The 16,393-nt window shown below is 39.2% G+C and overlaps 1 protein-coding gene across 1 annotated transcript in view; it reads left to right on the top strand.

Moving 5' to 3' along the window:
• CAMKMT (calmodulin-lysine N-methyltransferase) overlaps nucleotides 1–16,393 on the top strand; it is a 531,467-nt gene that overhangs the window by 426,729 nt on the left and 88,345 nt on the right. The window contains exon 8 of the mRNA XM_088477271.1: nucleotides 15,090–15,164. Coding sequence (XP_088333397.1) covers nucleotides 15,090–15,164 — 75 coding nt within the window. The remainder of the gene's footprint in view (nucleotides 1–15,089; nucleotides 15,165–16,393) is intronic.

Genomic DNA, 16,393 nt, shown 5'->3' with positions numbered 1-16,393 from the left:
TTCGGCTCTAACAGAGCTGAAATCTCTCCCACTGACAACACTTGTGACATCAGTGGGGCCGCCCCCAAACGGAGGCGTTCACATGGGAATGCCTCCGTTTGGGCAGTCACTCCCCCGGCCCGCCCACCAAAGGGGGCGAGCTGTCACTCAACATCGACAGCTCGCCCCCCTTGTTGCGAGACCGTGAGCGACGGAGTGCCCGTTGCTATCCGGGTGTCGCGCATGCGCACGACGGAGCCGGCTCCGTCGTGTGCATGCGCACTGGCCCACCATCGACCCGGTTGCAAGCGCACAGTGCTTGCGACCGGGTCTGAATCAGGCCCAAAGTACGTATATCCACTTTGCTGCTCTAGAAGAAAGTTTACCATTTTTAAATCGACACAAACACACCACTGATGCTGAGAATAAGCAATTTTTTCTAAGACTAACTTGATATTTAGTAATAGTAATACACATTTTAAGCTCCTTTTAGAACTATCCAAAAAGAGTCGCCAGTCTTCTGCTCGATATTCTGGTAAGCCCATCTTCTAGAGAAGTTCAAGAATATTGTTGCAATACACAAGATTGTTATCTTGGCTAAAGAACGGCAGTGTGGCTTGCTCTCTATTTCGATACAATGTTATAGTAACATCCGGCTCAAGAGAGTGCTTTTCTTGAAGTCTGGATGCTAAAAGCTCAGCTCCTTTTTTTTTGATAAATTCAAGTCACGAATTAAATCATTTAGTTCCTTTTGAGAAAATTTATTTGGAGTAGAGGAACTTTCTTCAAACTCCCTTTCATCTGTGTTGTCACTTGCACTGGATGAAATTAACATTTCCACATTACATTCAACTTTGCACAAAGAACTGAATGATGGTACAGTCAAATCTTCGCTATGTGGTATCGGTTGTTTTGCAAAATTCATACTTGGGTACTTTGATAAAGTTGTGACTAGACACAGTGAAAAGCGTCAGTGACTGACATACTCACCCTCCACGACACATTATTCACCAGGAGCATGTCTACATCTCTATTGGTGCTACTGGTGCTATAGACAGCTGTCTTTCCACTAAAGGATCGGACTTAAGGACGATTTCTATTGCATAGCTTTGCCAGCGTTTCTAAAGGACCCAACATAATTGTCTGGGCACTGGAACTGGTAACTATACCTCTTGTTGGACACCATATAACAAGCACCATCTACCTCCTTAGCAACAAGGAACTTTACTTGGATATTTGCTTCCTGAACAAATGTTATAATTTGGACATCATTTCTGTCCCTGTGGATTGTGTGATTCTCTATTTTTTATATACATTTTTATAATTTGCATGTTTGCATTACATTGATACAGTGCTTCCATTATACAATTTTGATTCTGAATTCCTTGTCACTACACTGACATAGTGCATCCATACAATTATATTTGTGTTTTTACTTGTGCATTGATCATACTTGTTATTAAATTGTGATTTAATCAGCTATAAGTTTATGTTTGTATTCTGAGCGCTGTTATTTTTCTATTTTAATCTTCATACTTGGGTATTCCCATTTGTGTTTCTTAAATCGATTCATACCCCTCACATTTACAGCACAAAATAGCAGTCACTCAAGTGATCTTTTGGCTCACACCACATCATAGGTATGCCGAAAGTTAGTCCTTTTCGATCACCTTTAGTCCAATTGCGTAGTGATTCCAATCTGGTTTTACAAACTTTGTGAGGCCCCCAAATCTTGTCTTGCTGGCTTATGTGACGTCCAAAATAATCCTGATACGCTTGTTTTACGAATACAGTTATATTTTTTTCTTCTTTTGCAACACTATATTTGCCACAAATATAACAAAAAACATCAGGGTTGTTAGTACGCCGTCTCCGAAAATAACTCAATTTTACGGCGAAAATGTTTTGATTCACACATTCAGTGCTAACTCCCAACAAAAACCGAGGACGTACTGAACAAAACAAGCCCAAATGGCGGGAAATTGGTTGTGGTGGGACAGAGAAAGGGCCGTACAAAGGAACAGGAGCTGTGCTAACTGCATCACTCGTCCTCTCCGTTGCTCCTCTCTGTTTGCTGGGAGGAGGCGTGGCTGTGGTCTGAGGATGTCCCAGCAGGCTCAGCAGTGCACTGCCACGCCTCCTCCTACCGTTAGTGAGGAGATATGAATGTGTTATGTGTCTCAAACGTGACTACCAGCTACATTATCACAAATAAAACAAATTCTTGTTATTGTACAAAGAGGGTAGTTGTTAAAAAAGCAAAACTAAGTCTATTCTGTTAAGTAAAGCAGGTCTAGACTAGTAAGGTGCTTCAAATGGAGAAAATAATTGAATTTTATAATTTTTCATTAATTTGAAAATTGGAGCCAACTCAGCTATAGCAAAGATCTAATGCGAAAATAGGACCTGCAAGTACTCTAAAACCGATCTTAGGAGCTCATTCAGACCCGCTCGCTAGATGCGTTCGCTCGCACCCTGCGTATGCAAATCCAGCGCACGCCCAGCAAGGCAGGCGATCGCACGGCTAGGCATTAGCACGCCCACTATGTATTGGCGTGCGATCACTTTGTGTATGCAGATGTCCACCAGCCATTCATAAGACGCCCATTTGCGCATGTCATCTTCTGGAAGTGCATGAAACCATTGGTACATCAAGCACCATCGGGTGCGATCGCAGTGCTTGAGGTTGACTATACCCTGCCGCAAGCACTGCGATCACTTCAATGTGAAATACAACCAAGTGACGTGTACTATGACGCTACCTTTTAATTATGCACGCCTCTGAAACGGAGTTGAGACACTCAGGCACGCCTGCGTTCGAACCTCCACTGCCCTGTTTCTAGTGATCTGCCCCTGTCACCGCCCACAAACGGCTTCTCCTGTAACTCACTCTGCTGTGCTGTCTATGAGCAGCGAGCTATCGCTTCCCGAGCGTTCGCATTGGTTTGCGCACGCGTATTGCGATGCATGTGCAGATTGCAAATATGGGCCAGCTACGAGCGATCGCATCCTAGCGAACGGGTCTGAAGCTCCTTAAATACTTGACTAGAAACAGTTTTTTTGTTGTTCCCCAGTGTTATAAAAGGGTTGAGGTGTGTTTTTTTGTTTGTTTTATTTTAAGCCTATAATTATGTTTTTTTTTATTATGTTTAAGCACAACGGAAACCAGTAATAAATAATATATGTTTGTGTTTTTCTACATTCCTATTGCTACATATATCATCTACTGCAGAAAAGTAAGGTAAACACACTAGATTTGGCAATTGCCCTCGATTCGACAAGTAAGGATCCCCTTAGATCAGGACTTTTCAGGTTCTTCATTAACACTGTATTTTATCATTTATGATTTATTTTGTGTTTTGGCTCCATTTTTTTTTTAAAATAAAATATTTTTATTTTTAATTTTAAATTTAAATTGTATGCACTAGATTTTGTTTTTGTATGATGACTCCCTGTGTTTCTAACGCGGCTCCTTTCTAAAATAAGTATTGCTAAAGTGCTACCAATTTTTGTTTTAAGATTTGTCAAAGATAGTGCTGCAAGCTTAACTGTGACCCATATTGATTGAACAGCATTTTTGAAAACTATCATAGAGATAACCTACTTACAATGCAATTTAAGCTTGAGAGATCCTGGTTTCCAAGCTTTTTGTAAAAGCGTATCAACCAGAAGTTCTGTAGTTTTTCATCTAAGAATTGTTGTTTGAGTTGCAGTTAGCATATGTTATACCAGTGCTAAAGATGTAGATGGTCAACAGAGCAGATTAATTTTGTCTCTTCTCAGTATTGAATGATCTCATTTAAAACCCAGTTTTCTTTAAGGCTAGCATACACAGCTTGTGTCACTCCCCGTCGGGAAAGGAGACCTCTCTGTTAGTCTTGGAGGTTCAGCCGGCGTCCCCCAGCTGTGTCTGTGGCAGCCATCCTGCTGATTCAGGCGGGTTTCACCTCCCGCTGTGTACCACTAGGCCATCTTGCCGTCCTCCTCCCCCTTCAGTTCAGCCTCTGGCTGCCGCCATCTTGCCGGGAGCCTTACAAGTAATCTCTGGGGCATGTCTGCCGGAACCCCCTGTTCCAATGGGTGTTCTCATTTCTAATTGGGCACCCTACTTAAACCCACAGCACAGTGTCCAATCCTTGTCTTCACTTGTGCTTGTCGGTCTGTGTGCTGCACTTGTTACTGTAGTTACCTTCTCCTGTGGATACTCTGTTGGTTATTTTCCTTCTCTCCCGTGTCTTCTGTGGATACTCTGTTAGTTATTCCCCAGCTATCTAGTGCCTTAGTGGGGATTCTGCTGGTCACAGGAAATTCTCTCACGTCCCCATTAGGACTATTTTAGCTTACTGTTACTTCACGCTACTACTATTTGCTCAGTGTCATCCTCTTAGTTGCCCTCTGCTATTTGCATCTTGGTTCCTCCCCGGGGGGGTGGGGGGAGGGGGGTGGTTTGTGGGGGGGGGACTACAAACTACAGAAATACTGCAGTGAAGTATAAATTTCCTTGCGGGGAATCCCTGGCGAATACCAGTACCCCAGTTGACTCTGTGCTTCTGGCTTGGTCCTGGCATGTGATAATAGAGAATCCCAAGAACTAGAGATACGGGTGCATTTATATGGATAGTTTTAGTACTTGGGATAAGGTAAAGTCTTGGACTCAGAGAAAGGTAAAGACTTTGCTCAGTACTGCTGTAATTCATGTTTAAGCACTTCAACTTGGTTTACTGTTGAGACCTAGATTTAGAGTTAAGTCAATGCATTGTATTGTATTCTTATTTATATTTGACCAGTGATATCATAGGATCACCATTGTGTAGCAACTTGAAAGTACAGTCTTGCCTCTTTAAAACATTGGCTCACCTGTAACATTTGTCTCCCTAGTACACCAGCGGCTGACATAGCCACCTTGTGAAGTTCACTTCTGAAGTCTTCCTTAGTAGCCAGTCTTCCCCATCTGAGCAGTCACATAGTAGATTTTATTACAGGGTTTTAGGAGACAGAATGATCCAGCAAGAGCCCATGGCTGTTAGCTCATCATGAATGATGAATCAGTACTAACACATGGCTATCAGTCGTCACTAGACACAATAGGGCTGATGCAGAGTTGAATATATTTTCTGTTGACAGAATGTATCCTGTTTGTTCACGCTGCGCCCGCATGTTACGGAGCTGAGTGCACGCAAGTATAGACAATGCAGAGCCATACTCATTCAATTGCATATACACTTATGATTGTAGAGGGGGAACTGGACTGTAAGTAGATGCGTACAGATGCAGGCGAATATACGTATTTTTCTGTGCATGCAGTTCAGGAACGACATACACCCAATTTCCAGCCAACACTTCACGACTTGTGCTGTTTGGTACATATGAGTTAATGTTTCTCCTTTAAAGTGGACTTGTCAGGTATATGTATTTTTTAATGGCCCATCCAATAAAAGTTTGAATGTAATCTAACTACTTTTGGAAAGCTCTTGCCTAGCTAAATCCTGATTGCCTTTGCCCTGGTGCACAGCTTCACCAATATGATACAAGTTCTTAAAACTCCAACTTGCACACTGCTACTACCAACCACAAGCTCTCTGAGCAGAACAGCAGTCGGGTAACTGACCAGGCTGTATCTTTGCTCTGAGAGCAGGAGATGTCTATTAAAGTAGAAGATCTAGGGCCTGATTCAGAGTTGTGAACTATGCCGATGTTTTTTCGTAGTTGAGCGATTGTTGGCCATCTGGGCATACGTCTGAGTCGCACTTCCCAAGCGTCAAAGTACATTACCATAGTCGCATGCAGTGATTATTTATTCACGATGTGATTGACAGTCAGGGAGCGGTTGCGGGAGATAACAGGGGGTGGAGACAAGGAACACAGGCGTGTCACAACTGTTTTGTGGGCGTGACTCACACTACGAGCCTACACGTCATCTCAATTCCCACAGCCTTTCTATGGGACCATAGACCCACTCAGGACTGCAAAAATCCAAAGATCTGCAACAATGCTGCAACATTTAGGCAGATGCTTGGATTTGCAAAGCCGCAGGTGGGCCTCTCAATACATATCCGGGTGGCTGCAATCACAGTTGCGATCTCTTACGGACTGCAATAGCGAAAATATGCTACTGTCTCCAAAAACTTACCTGAGCATAGGGACGCCCATTGCTGCCTTCTCATATCCGTCTGATGACGTGCAGCAGAGTGGTAATATCGACAGGCAGTCACGCAGCTTGTAGGTGAAGCCTGACCTGCCTCTAACACTGCGGCTCTCCTGAGACACTGAGAGCTATCATGCTGAGAAGGAGATCGCAATGGCTAATTTATGCATGCCCATAAAACAGCGTGTAAACGGTCAGATACGCCTGCGTTTTTTAACTACAAAATATAATCACTGCGTTGGTGCAGTGCGGCATTCGCACATGCACAATGGATAACAATCACTCGATCTGCGTAAATATCAACTTTGCTTAAATCTCAGAATCAGGCACCAGGCCCACAGTCATTTGAGCTTAACTGGTACGGGCAAAAGACAGATATACTGTATTTATGTTGCTAAGAGGAAAGCATATCTGTCAGCCTATGTATATATATGTATATATAAAAGACAGCCTATGTTATTATCGCTAAGGCCTATATGTTCCATATGCTGTATTAGTGCTTTTTTTAAATTAATGATAATGATGAGAAAAAAAGCTAAACTGTTATTATTGATAGCAAATCCAGGCCCGTATTAGTAAACACTTGGAAAATCCCTTTTGTTAATGTCTTTTTTTTTTTCTTTTTTTTACCTTTCTTGGAAATTATAATTATTGTCTTATTCCACTTGAGAAATCTCTTAGTGATCAGTTCAATACATGAAGGATGGGTAATTGAAAAGCCACGAGAACGCGACAAGTTTAGTTTTAATGGGCTCTGTAATTATATTCTGACACATTGAAAATCATATTAGCACACGTGAAAATGAGAACATATTTTCATTTATTAAGCTATTATAAATGCATGGTACTTTCAATCATTAGTGGATTCAGCAGAACTACTTAAGAAATAAAGACCCTACACACGAACCCTATTTATTACACTTTTCCGTGAAGAAAGAATGCCTGATCATATATATATATATATATAAAATATTTTTAAAGCTGGAATTTTCTGGTTGTGCATTTCATATAAGTGAAATAAATGCTCAGATTTCGGATCCAATCTCTGTAATATCAATCATGAGCAAATTTCCTGCCCAGCACTGATTTACATTAATGTAAGCCTTAAGGTCACTTGTCGTTATTTGAGTGTATTTCAACATATGGAGAAACAGACGCATTATAGTGAATAATAGATTTCAACCTCATGCTGGGAAGCAAGATTATGTTTTCAAAGGACATAATTTTGTTTACTGGGTGTTATTAATCTCCAATTAAAATATTGCTCAACTTTCTGAATGTTTACATATTTTAACTGAAAGTGGTCATCAGTTTTTATATACAGTGTGTTAACATTTCATGCTTCAGTCTAAGAATAAATAGACTCTGTTGCAGTAAAATATAGAGAATTAAATACATTTTGTTAACTGAGCTGGAACGCTGTTACACAATGATTCTGATGGGAGACGGAAGATTATATAGAAAATAAACATAATAGCAAAGCTCAGATGACTATTTTCAAAGAGTACTATTGTCAGTTTTAATTGTTTTGGTCCATGAGGCTTAGATTCCGGATATGGGTACTCAGCTGGGTGCTCGTTTCAAAAACATCCTTATCCAAAAAATGTTGGCATCTTTATATGCATACTGTTACACCGATGCACGGCAGCAGAACTTGGTCACTCTCACATCCCATCTGAATAGTTTACAATGTTTGTGTTCAAAATAGAGATAACAGAACACTCCTGCTGACTTCTCCAAATGGGATGTGACAGTTTATTTTATTTTTATTTTATTTTATTTTATTTTAAAATTTAAGCACACAACTATTACTCAATTTAAAAGGGAAATAAATAATTAAAGTGTAGAATTTTGGCGTATTCAATCTGGTATGCAAATCGGGACATTTTAGTCCTTGTCACATCCTCCACATCTCCAAACCGCAATGCCTCACCTTTAGAGTTATAATGGCCACTATTGGTGGATATGCTGTATCAAAAATGTTTTCAGTGTTTTGTTAAAAAAAAGTGTACTATTTATCATGTTTGCAAATTGATCGACAAGTGACTTAATCAGAAATTATATTCAATTGGAGAAGTTTGAAGTAACAATAGGTGCGTGCTTTGAAGTTACATATTATTTAAACAGTTGTTATTTCACTTTCATTACGTTAATATTTTGATACTGTGGTGCTAAATTAGAGCAAAAAACAGCATTATTAGTGCACATGTTCAGTGAGCCAAATGCATCTCAAGATGCATCCAACTCAAGAACAATGGCATTTAAGCCTGAAGTATGACAGGCATACAAGTGTGTACACTTACACCCAATGACTAGATAGTGCTGCTCATAGGCATCATCATCATTGCACCAGCCATCAATTTCCTTCAAGAGATATGCCTCCAATTACATGAACACACACTTACTGTACTTGTACTATACTTGTTCCACCTCTGTAGATACAATAGTGTTCATTCTAGCAATCTGCACTTGTCACAACCTGTGCACATCCCAATTCCTGCCTGGGGTTTCGCTCTCTGCACTGGTGCTTCTAGTACACTCTGGTCTGTATCAGCTGAGTGTGCTAGAAGCATCAGAGCAGAGACCAGGTAGGAAAAAAGGAACTGTATGGGTTGGGACAGGTGCAGGGTGCTTGAATGAACACTATACAAGTATACGTAAGTCAATGATACGCATATAACTATATATGAAAGCCTGTACATGTATTTTTTGATGTGCATACATAATATTATTAACATGCATATCTAATGCTTAAAATAAAAGATGCACACCCTTCTCTAAGCCCATGTACAGACGTGGACAAATTTGTTGGTACCCTTCCACGAAAAAGAACCCATATTTTTCTCTGAAATAACTTTAAATTGACAAAAATAATTGGCATCCATCATTTTTTATTCCATATTTAATAGAAATCAGACTTTGCATTTGAGTTTTGATTCTACAGAAGGATTTTGGATTCTACAGAATATTTTAATTAATAAAACAAATGAAAAGGTTATGGACCAAAATGATATTACCCGTTACCTCATTTTTTTGTTGCACAAAAGGCTGTCACTGCAATCAAGTGATTTCTGAAGCTATCAATGAGAGCTGCTCCAGCTGTTTTAGGCTTGATGGGTGCCTTCTCCAGACTGCATGTCCAATGTTTTGTTTTTATCCATTTTTGGGTGCTTTAGTGTTTTGGGCCATTATGTTGTTGGAGGATCCATGACCTGCAACTGGGACAGCTTTCTGACACTGGGCAGTATTTTTCGTTACAGAATACCTTGATAGTCTTTATTTCAGTGTACCCTTACAGATTCAAGACACCCTTTGCCAGATGGAGCCCCAAACCATAACCGAATCTCCTCCATGTTTCTCAGTAGTTATGGTGTTCTTTTTAAAAAAAAAAAACTTTAGTTTTTGGTCTGTGAACATAGAGCTGATGTGACTTGCCAAAAGGCTTCAGTTATGATTCATCTGTCCAAAGTACATTCTCCCAGAAGCGTTGTGGCTTGTTAAAATGCATTTTTTGCAAATTCCAGTTTAGCTTTTTTATGTTTTTTTTTTTCCAAAAGTGGAGTCCTCCTGGGTTTTCTTCCATGAAGCCCACAGTTGCTCCAAAAGGGTTGAATATTGCTATCAGACCCTGATGTACTTTCACCTTGGAGTTCATCTTGTATCTCTTTGGAAGTTTTCCTCGGCTCTTTTCCTACCATTCTCACTATACTTCTAATCTGGGGTCTATTTTACTCTTGCGGCCACGTCCATGGAGGTTGGCTACAGGTATCATGGATTTTAAACTATTTAACAATATTTGCAACTGTAGTCACATGAACATCAAGCTGCTTGGAGAGTGTCTTATAATCTTTACATTTAACATGCTTGTCTACAATTTTCTTTCTGACTCCTCGGACAGCTCTTTACTTTGCTTTCTCTGGTACCATCGTGTGCTCCACATTGAACATGGACCAAACAACAGAGTGACTACTTGTCTCCCTTTAAATAGGCTGAATGACTGATTAGAAGACTGAAGACATATCTGTTATGCTAATTCAAGAAAGCAATTAGTTTGAAATATCGCTAGCTATAATCCAATTATTTATTATCTTTTCTAAGGGGTACCAACAACCAACAAATCTGACAGGTCCTTGCTTTGTTCTATAACATACCAAATGCATGCCATATGCAACAGCAGTGGTGCAACGAAGAAGTTATGCATAGAACAGGTCTTTACATGAGCAAGGACACATTTTATAGCAATATTACAATTCTATCCTTTAAGTACTGTATAAAGTTTGTGTAGAAAATGCAAGCCATACATTCTAGGATAACTACTGAGGAACCCTGCATCCCACCCTGAGCATGTTGTTATTTGTGGCATTTGGATTTGTATCCTAAATATGGAAAACATGTCCCACATACAAATGTGTTCTTATACATCTTTGCTGCAGTCACAGTAAAAAGTCCCTCTTGGCGCACCAGATTTCGAGACTCTGCTTGTGCCGGGCGTCTTTTTTTGCAGAAAATGTATCTAAGTCGCAATGAAATACGTCTAAGTCGCAATGAAATTACTGTGTTGATTAATTTGATATGCGACACTTGTATATCTATTTGTGACTGGTTCCCTGAATCTACCTATATACAAGCATATACAAGAGTCGCATATCAAATTAATCAGCACTGTCTGATCGTGCGTCCTAGTTGCATCACATTGCGACTTAGATGCATTTTCTGCAAAAAAGATAACGCTCGATGCTAGAAGAATTGCACGGAACCTGGCAGCTCACCCACGGGAAGCTAGTTGCACTGCATGGCGGATTAAGACTAGATGTATGAGGACACATCTGTACTTCTATCTTAACCATTATTATGTATGGTATGTAATTTACCCTTTTAGTCTTGCTATGAATGACATGGGTGAATTTGCCACTCTGGGGTAAGACTAAGGTAGTGGCAGGACCAATTTACATTTTTGGTCCAGGGACTGTATTATTCTCTTTAGAGTTCCTTCCTTCAAGCTTTGTACCACAGATCCCTTACATTGGGCTAGAGATGGGGCAGATGTATGAAGCTCTGAAAAGTGATAAAGAGCAGAGTGATAACCGAGCAACCAATCAGCTCCCAACTGTCATGTTTCAAACACAGCCTGTAACATGACACTTCAGAGCTGAGTGGCTAATCGGTTATCACTCTGCACTTTATCACTTTTCAGAGCTTCATACATCTGCCCCATTGTGTGTAGTCCTATATAGAGTGTTAGTAAGATAGAAGGGAAACTTGAATCCAATAATGACAATAGGAGTTGGAGATACTGCTGTGAGTGCTGGGGAAATCCTGAGAGGTGCAGCCCAGCCAAGTGCTGTCAGCTCGTCAAGTAATCAAGTGTAATAATTGCGTCTGTTTACCCAGATAGACCAAGTGTGCTAGAGACAGGCAAGAATGGAAGCAATGATGATTGGCTGTGATGGTGCCAATAAAGGAGAGCGAGGGACAGGCAGTCCCGGGCAGCGAGGGTATCAGCTCTGGGGAATAATTATTTGATACCTCAGGTATGGTTAATGAAATCAATAACTGTGCTGAATAGTCATAAATATTATTGTTTGATTCATCAGCGAGAACTGGTCTGGCGTAAATGCTATACTATGGCTGTGTGTGCAATACATTTAAATGTACTGTAGCTGGACCTGCATGTGCTTTGGAACCTATTCACTATGAGGAGGAGGAGACTGAGCTAGTGCCTGGCAAACTAATTCACAGAAGTTAGAGGAAGTTGCCAGAGAATTGCACTAGACAGCCCAGTAAACATGGGGCAACATTAACTAGAATTAACTTTTAATGTGTTTCTATTTATTAAAGATCTAAGAAAATCTTTTATATTAAGGTCTTTTGATTGACTGCTAAATATATGGATGATGAATACACTTCTGCTGGCGCAAATGTGCACTTTGGAGAACATACTTTTATTCCAGATTTTGGAACTGACTCCTGTAGAAGTATTCTGCATGATGTATTGCAGGGCGGAGATATGTATGATGATGAGTAATAAAGTACACACTTCTACCGCTTTGGGACTTTATTTCCTTAAATCATCAGAAAGAGGTGACATTAGGGCTTTCTTAATTAAATGTCACTTTTGTGGATGGGAAGAGGGTTCATTACATTGGTCAGATATGCTCTTTCCTGTGCAAGGTGCCATTGGCGTATCTTACAAACCAGGCTTCCTCCACTGCAAATGCATGTGCAAAAACCCAGTTTCATTGCAGCATTAGAATAAGCTCTTTGGCTTTCTCAGGCAGTGTCTACTCTACTTGTGTCTTCTCTACCCCTTGAATGACATTCTAGTTTTGGCATGTACTGTAGGAGCGTAACGTGACATATTCATATAGCCTGAACAGGGCAAGAAGAGCTGACATCCTCCCACCTGCTTCCATCCCAAAATGCAATATTTTGCACCCACGTCAATTTTGGGCCAACATTATTTTAACCTTTCTGTAAAAACTGCATTTTATTTACGCAAAAGGCCATCACCCATTGTTACAAAATGCCGAAGCACAGCCAGATTGCACTTTTACACTTTTCTAAATGACCATTATTAAAAATAAATAAATAATAAAGATTGGAGCATGGAGAAATGAATCCTTTTTAAGAAATATGTGAGACAAAGGGACCGGAAATGTCAGTGATGCAGCAATTGATAAAGCAGGTGCTCCAGAGCTTATGTTGTCACCAGGTTTCTTTGTAAAGTTCTCCTCTGGTTACAACTTCCAGCTGTTAAATGGATCACCTATGTGACTACAGTATATCCTCTACAAAGAGCCAGCGTGGTCATGGACAATTACATAAGGCTTAATTATGGATTGAAGCTTTACAAAGGCCAGCAGGTACCATATGGGAGGAGGAGCCGATTTGTGTGATGTTAACTGAAGCGTCCTAATGTTATAACACTGTAACTTGCTGTCCTTGTTATTATTCTCTAAATGATCAGTGTAACACCTTAAGCAGTCAGCATTCATGCTTTACGTACAACGAACATCTAAATATGAACGCTCAAGAGTAAATAGGCAACTAATTAGTAAGGAGGGTAAGAGAGAAGTATTGCTTTGTCTTACTTTTAAACTAATGTGTGATGTCTAACCCTATAGTTTTTTTCATTAGTTTGTTTGAATGGTTAAGTTCTTATATGCCTGAACCAGTGAGGGAGCAAACTATACTACTCTTTCCCTAGCTACTTCAATATTAAGCATCTATTATGCCCAAAAAGGTCTCTTTTTCTGTTGATTGTCAAGGCTGTGGGACTCACAACTCTATTCTGGTCATGGTGAAATGTGCGCCTCGGGGTAGGAGTACCTAAAAAGCAAAGGTGGTACTCTGTTGCATAACTACAATTTTGTGGGCCCCATGGCAACATTGTATGTCCCCAGAGGAAGTGATTTGATTGAATAAATATCCTATGTAGAAGTTCTTCATAATATGTGGTGCTATAGAAGTACCTTTAATAAATAAACTTAATAAATGGTTGTTACTGCTCCATTGTAAATGTTAATTTAGAAATTAACTGCATTCAATGTCTGGGCTTGTAGAACGTACTTGCTGGTTTTGATAAGGATCATTTCTTATTGATAGCAGGTTTGTGTATGCCCTCTGTATGGACTGCTTTTTGTTGATTGTAACAACGCCAAAAGTCTGAATAAGGAGGCTATTCAGTGTGGCGACTTCTGACTAGTTATAAGCATGAAACTGGCATGCATTTGGGAGAGTTGGTTTATTGCACCCACTCTTGCATTAAGGTTCCAAATGCTTCCAAGCAGATGTGCGGGATCGGGACTGATCAAGAAGTAGAAGAAATGCTGGTTTAGCCTATTATTTTTACAGACTGTGTTACTACTTGATACATTTTAACATATAACTTGCCCCCTCCTCTCCTGTATCTCCCACACACAATATATATACATTTTTGAACAAAAACATGAATGAATACAATTATTTGTTTAATTTGCGTGTCCTACATGAAACTATGCATTTCTAATGCCTAGTTGATAGGATCACATTGCAGGTAAAATTAATGACCATATTGGACATTGGATTAATTGGGTCAAAATGGAATTATTCATTGAGCAACAACATTGTAAGAACTATATCTGAAAAGCTTTTTATCCTCCATTTACACATCAATAGTGCTAGATAATGTGTTACCTGAAACTTGAAGTGGACCAGTTTTGCAAACCTACCTCTTGTCACATCATAAAACAGCTGGGTGCGTTGCCGAATCAAAGACTGAACCTTTCTTAGCGGCAGCATTGCTCATGGATCAAGTGCTCTGCATAAAATCCACTTTTTATATTTCTTTTAAACAAAATGACTCATTTTGTGAAATTCGGTAACGTTAACCAGGCACTTTTTACTGTATATGGAACAATGATTATCTGATTTTTATTTTATATCTGCAGCGTGGAGATACATTTTGCGCCTTAGTAGCTGACTGTTGAAAATATCTGATTGTATCATGGAGAGAAAATTGTTATAGCTGCCAAAGCCACATAGTGAAGTGAAAGAGGAGCTATTCTTTAGGATCTAGTCAGTCACTGAAGATGATTTTTAGAAATACCACTGCTTACGGTTATTTTTAATCTTATAGCTAACTAACACGGTTGAGTGGCACTGCAATAAAGTGCAATGAATGATACCTTTAGTGTAAACATACCTCCCATCTATTCAAAGCTCTTATGAGCTTTATTTTTGGGTTTCTGTTTCTAAATTGAAAGAGGCATCAAACCGTGTTAGGACACAGAAAAAATACTGTCTTCTGTACTTTATCACTTGATTCCTTAAGGACCTGTTAAAACTGGTCATAAGATATGTTTGCAAATATCCTATTTGACTTTAACGCTACTGAAGTGAATGTCATCAAAACATCACTGGTGTTAAAAATGCTAAATATTAAAATTACTTTTTTGTGACTTTTTTTTTTTTCTTCCCCCTTTAGCGTTTTACGATGGGATAATGAGACAGATGTCTCTCAACTGGAAGGACATTTTGACATTGTTATGTGTGCTGACTGGTAAGTACATAGAAATGGTAACTCATGTAAGAGGGGGGGGGGAATAGATTTGTTGAAATAATTGCACTGCTCTGCTCTCTGACGGCTGAACAAAGTCAACAAATGAAGCACTAAACCGTCTTAACCTCAACAAATTAATATTCATCTCTATGTGACAGTCATGAGGTAGTCTTCTATCAGAGAGTAACTTCTACCACATTATTTCCCGAAGATTGATTTTGAGAAGCATTTCCATTTTGTGAAAATTGCCTCTGTTTCATGCTTGACGTATCCGTAAATGGACGACTTAAGCAAATTGCAAATAATTATGGTTCAGGGAGGAACAGTCTGGAGGAAACGGAGTTTATCAACACAAACAGCTCAATTAGCTTACTTGTTACTAAAGATCTGACTATTGATATTAGCGCAAGGTTGTGCATTTTTTTTTTTTGCATACAAGCGATCACCAAAATAATGTTTTCTAGCAACCGTATATACACTGTAACAATGTGTTGTGACACAAGCTTTCTTAAGTGGGGTCCCGAATAATTCACATATAAGAAAATATCTTTTGAGTGATCTGTGGTCTAATGTTGAATTGTAATAGCTATTTAGAGTGCTCTAAATGCATACAAGACCTTTACCAAATTTAGCAACTTGTACACGTCAATCGTGTGAGATCAGAGGCAAATTATATCTGATATTTCTGAAGACTGCTGAAGTTAAGTAGACAGTTATTAACAGCAAGGTAATAGGGAGGAACATTGTATCATAGTCTTTATTCTCTGTATAAATCATCCTACGACATATTGTAACATGTAATTAAGAGAACAGGTATTATTTCAGAGGATTTGTCAGAAATAGCATTAATCAAGCAATTCACCATGTTCATCTTATTCAGAGTACTTTTTGCGGTTTACATATGATCAATGCAAGGTCTAGAACTTTTCAATTCTCTGGGGTTTTGATTAGTAATTACCTAATATGTCCTGCAGCACCAGTGGCAGTTGGCATTAGTTAATGTTTTATTTTATTAATGAAGTACTTTATTTAAGGATCCCAACTACTGTACCCTGAAAAAAATTACCTTTAAATTATTTATTTAAAACATTTTTTTATAAAATTAAATAGAAAATTAATTTATTAAATTAGAAAACAAAACAACAGTATGTTAAAACAATGAATTGCACTATTTTTTTTTTGTTTTGAAAGGAGAATTGTATTTCCAGTGGATATCATCATGATGGTAT

The sequence above is a fragment of the Taudactylus pleione genome, unplaced genomic scaffold (genome assembly GCF_031769625.1).
Source record: "Taudactylus pleione unplaced genomic scaffold, aTauple2 ptg000201l, whole genome shotgun sequence".
NCBI lineage: Eukaryota > Metazoa > Chordata > Amphibia > Anura > Myobatrachidae > Taudactylus > Taudactylus pleione.
The sequence above is the reverse complement of the archived record's forward strand: the minus strand, read 5'-3'. Positions and strand labels throughout refer to the sequence as shown.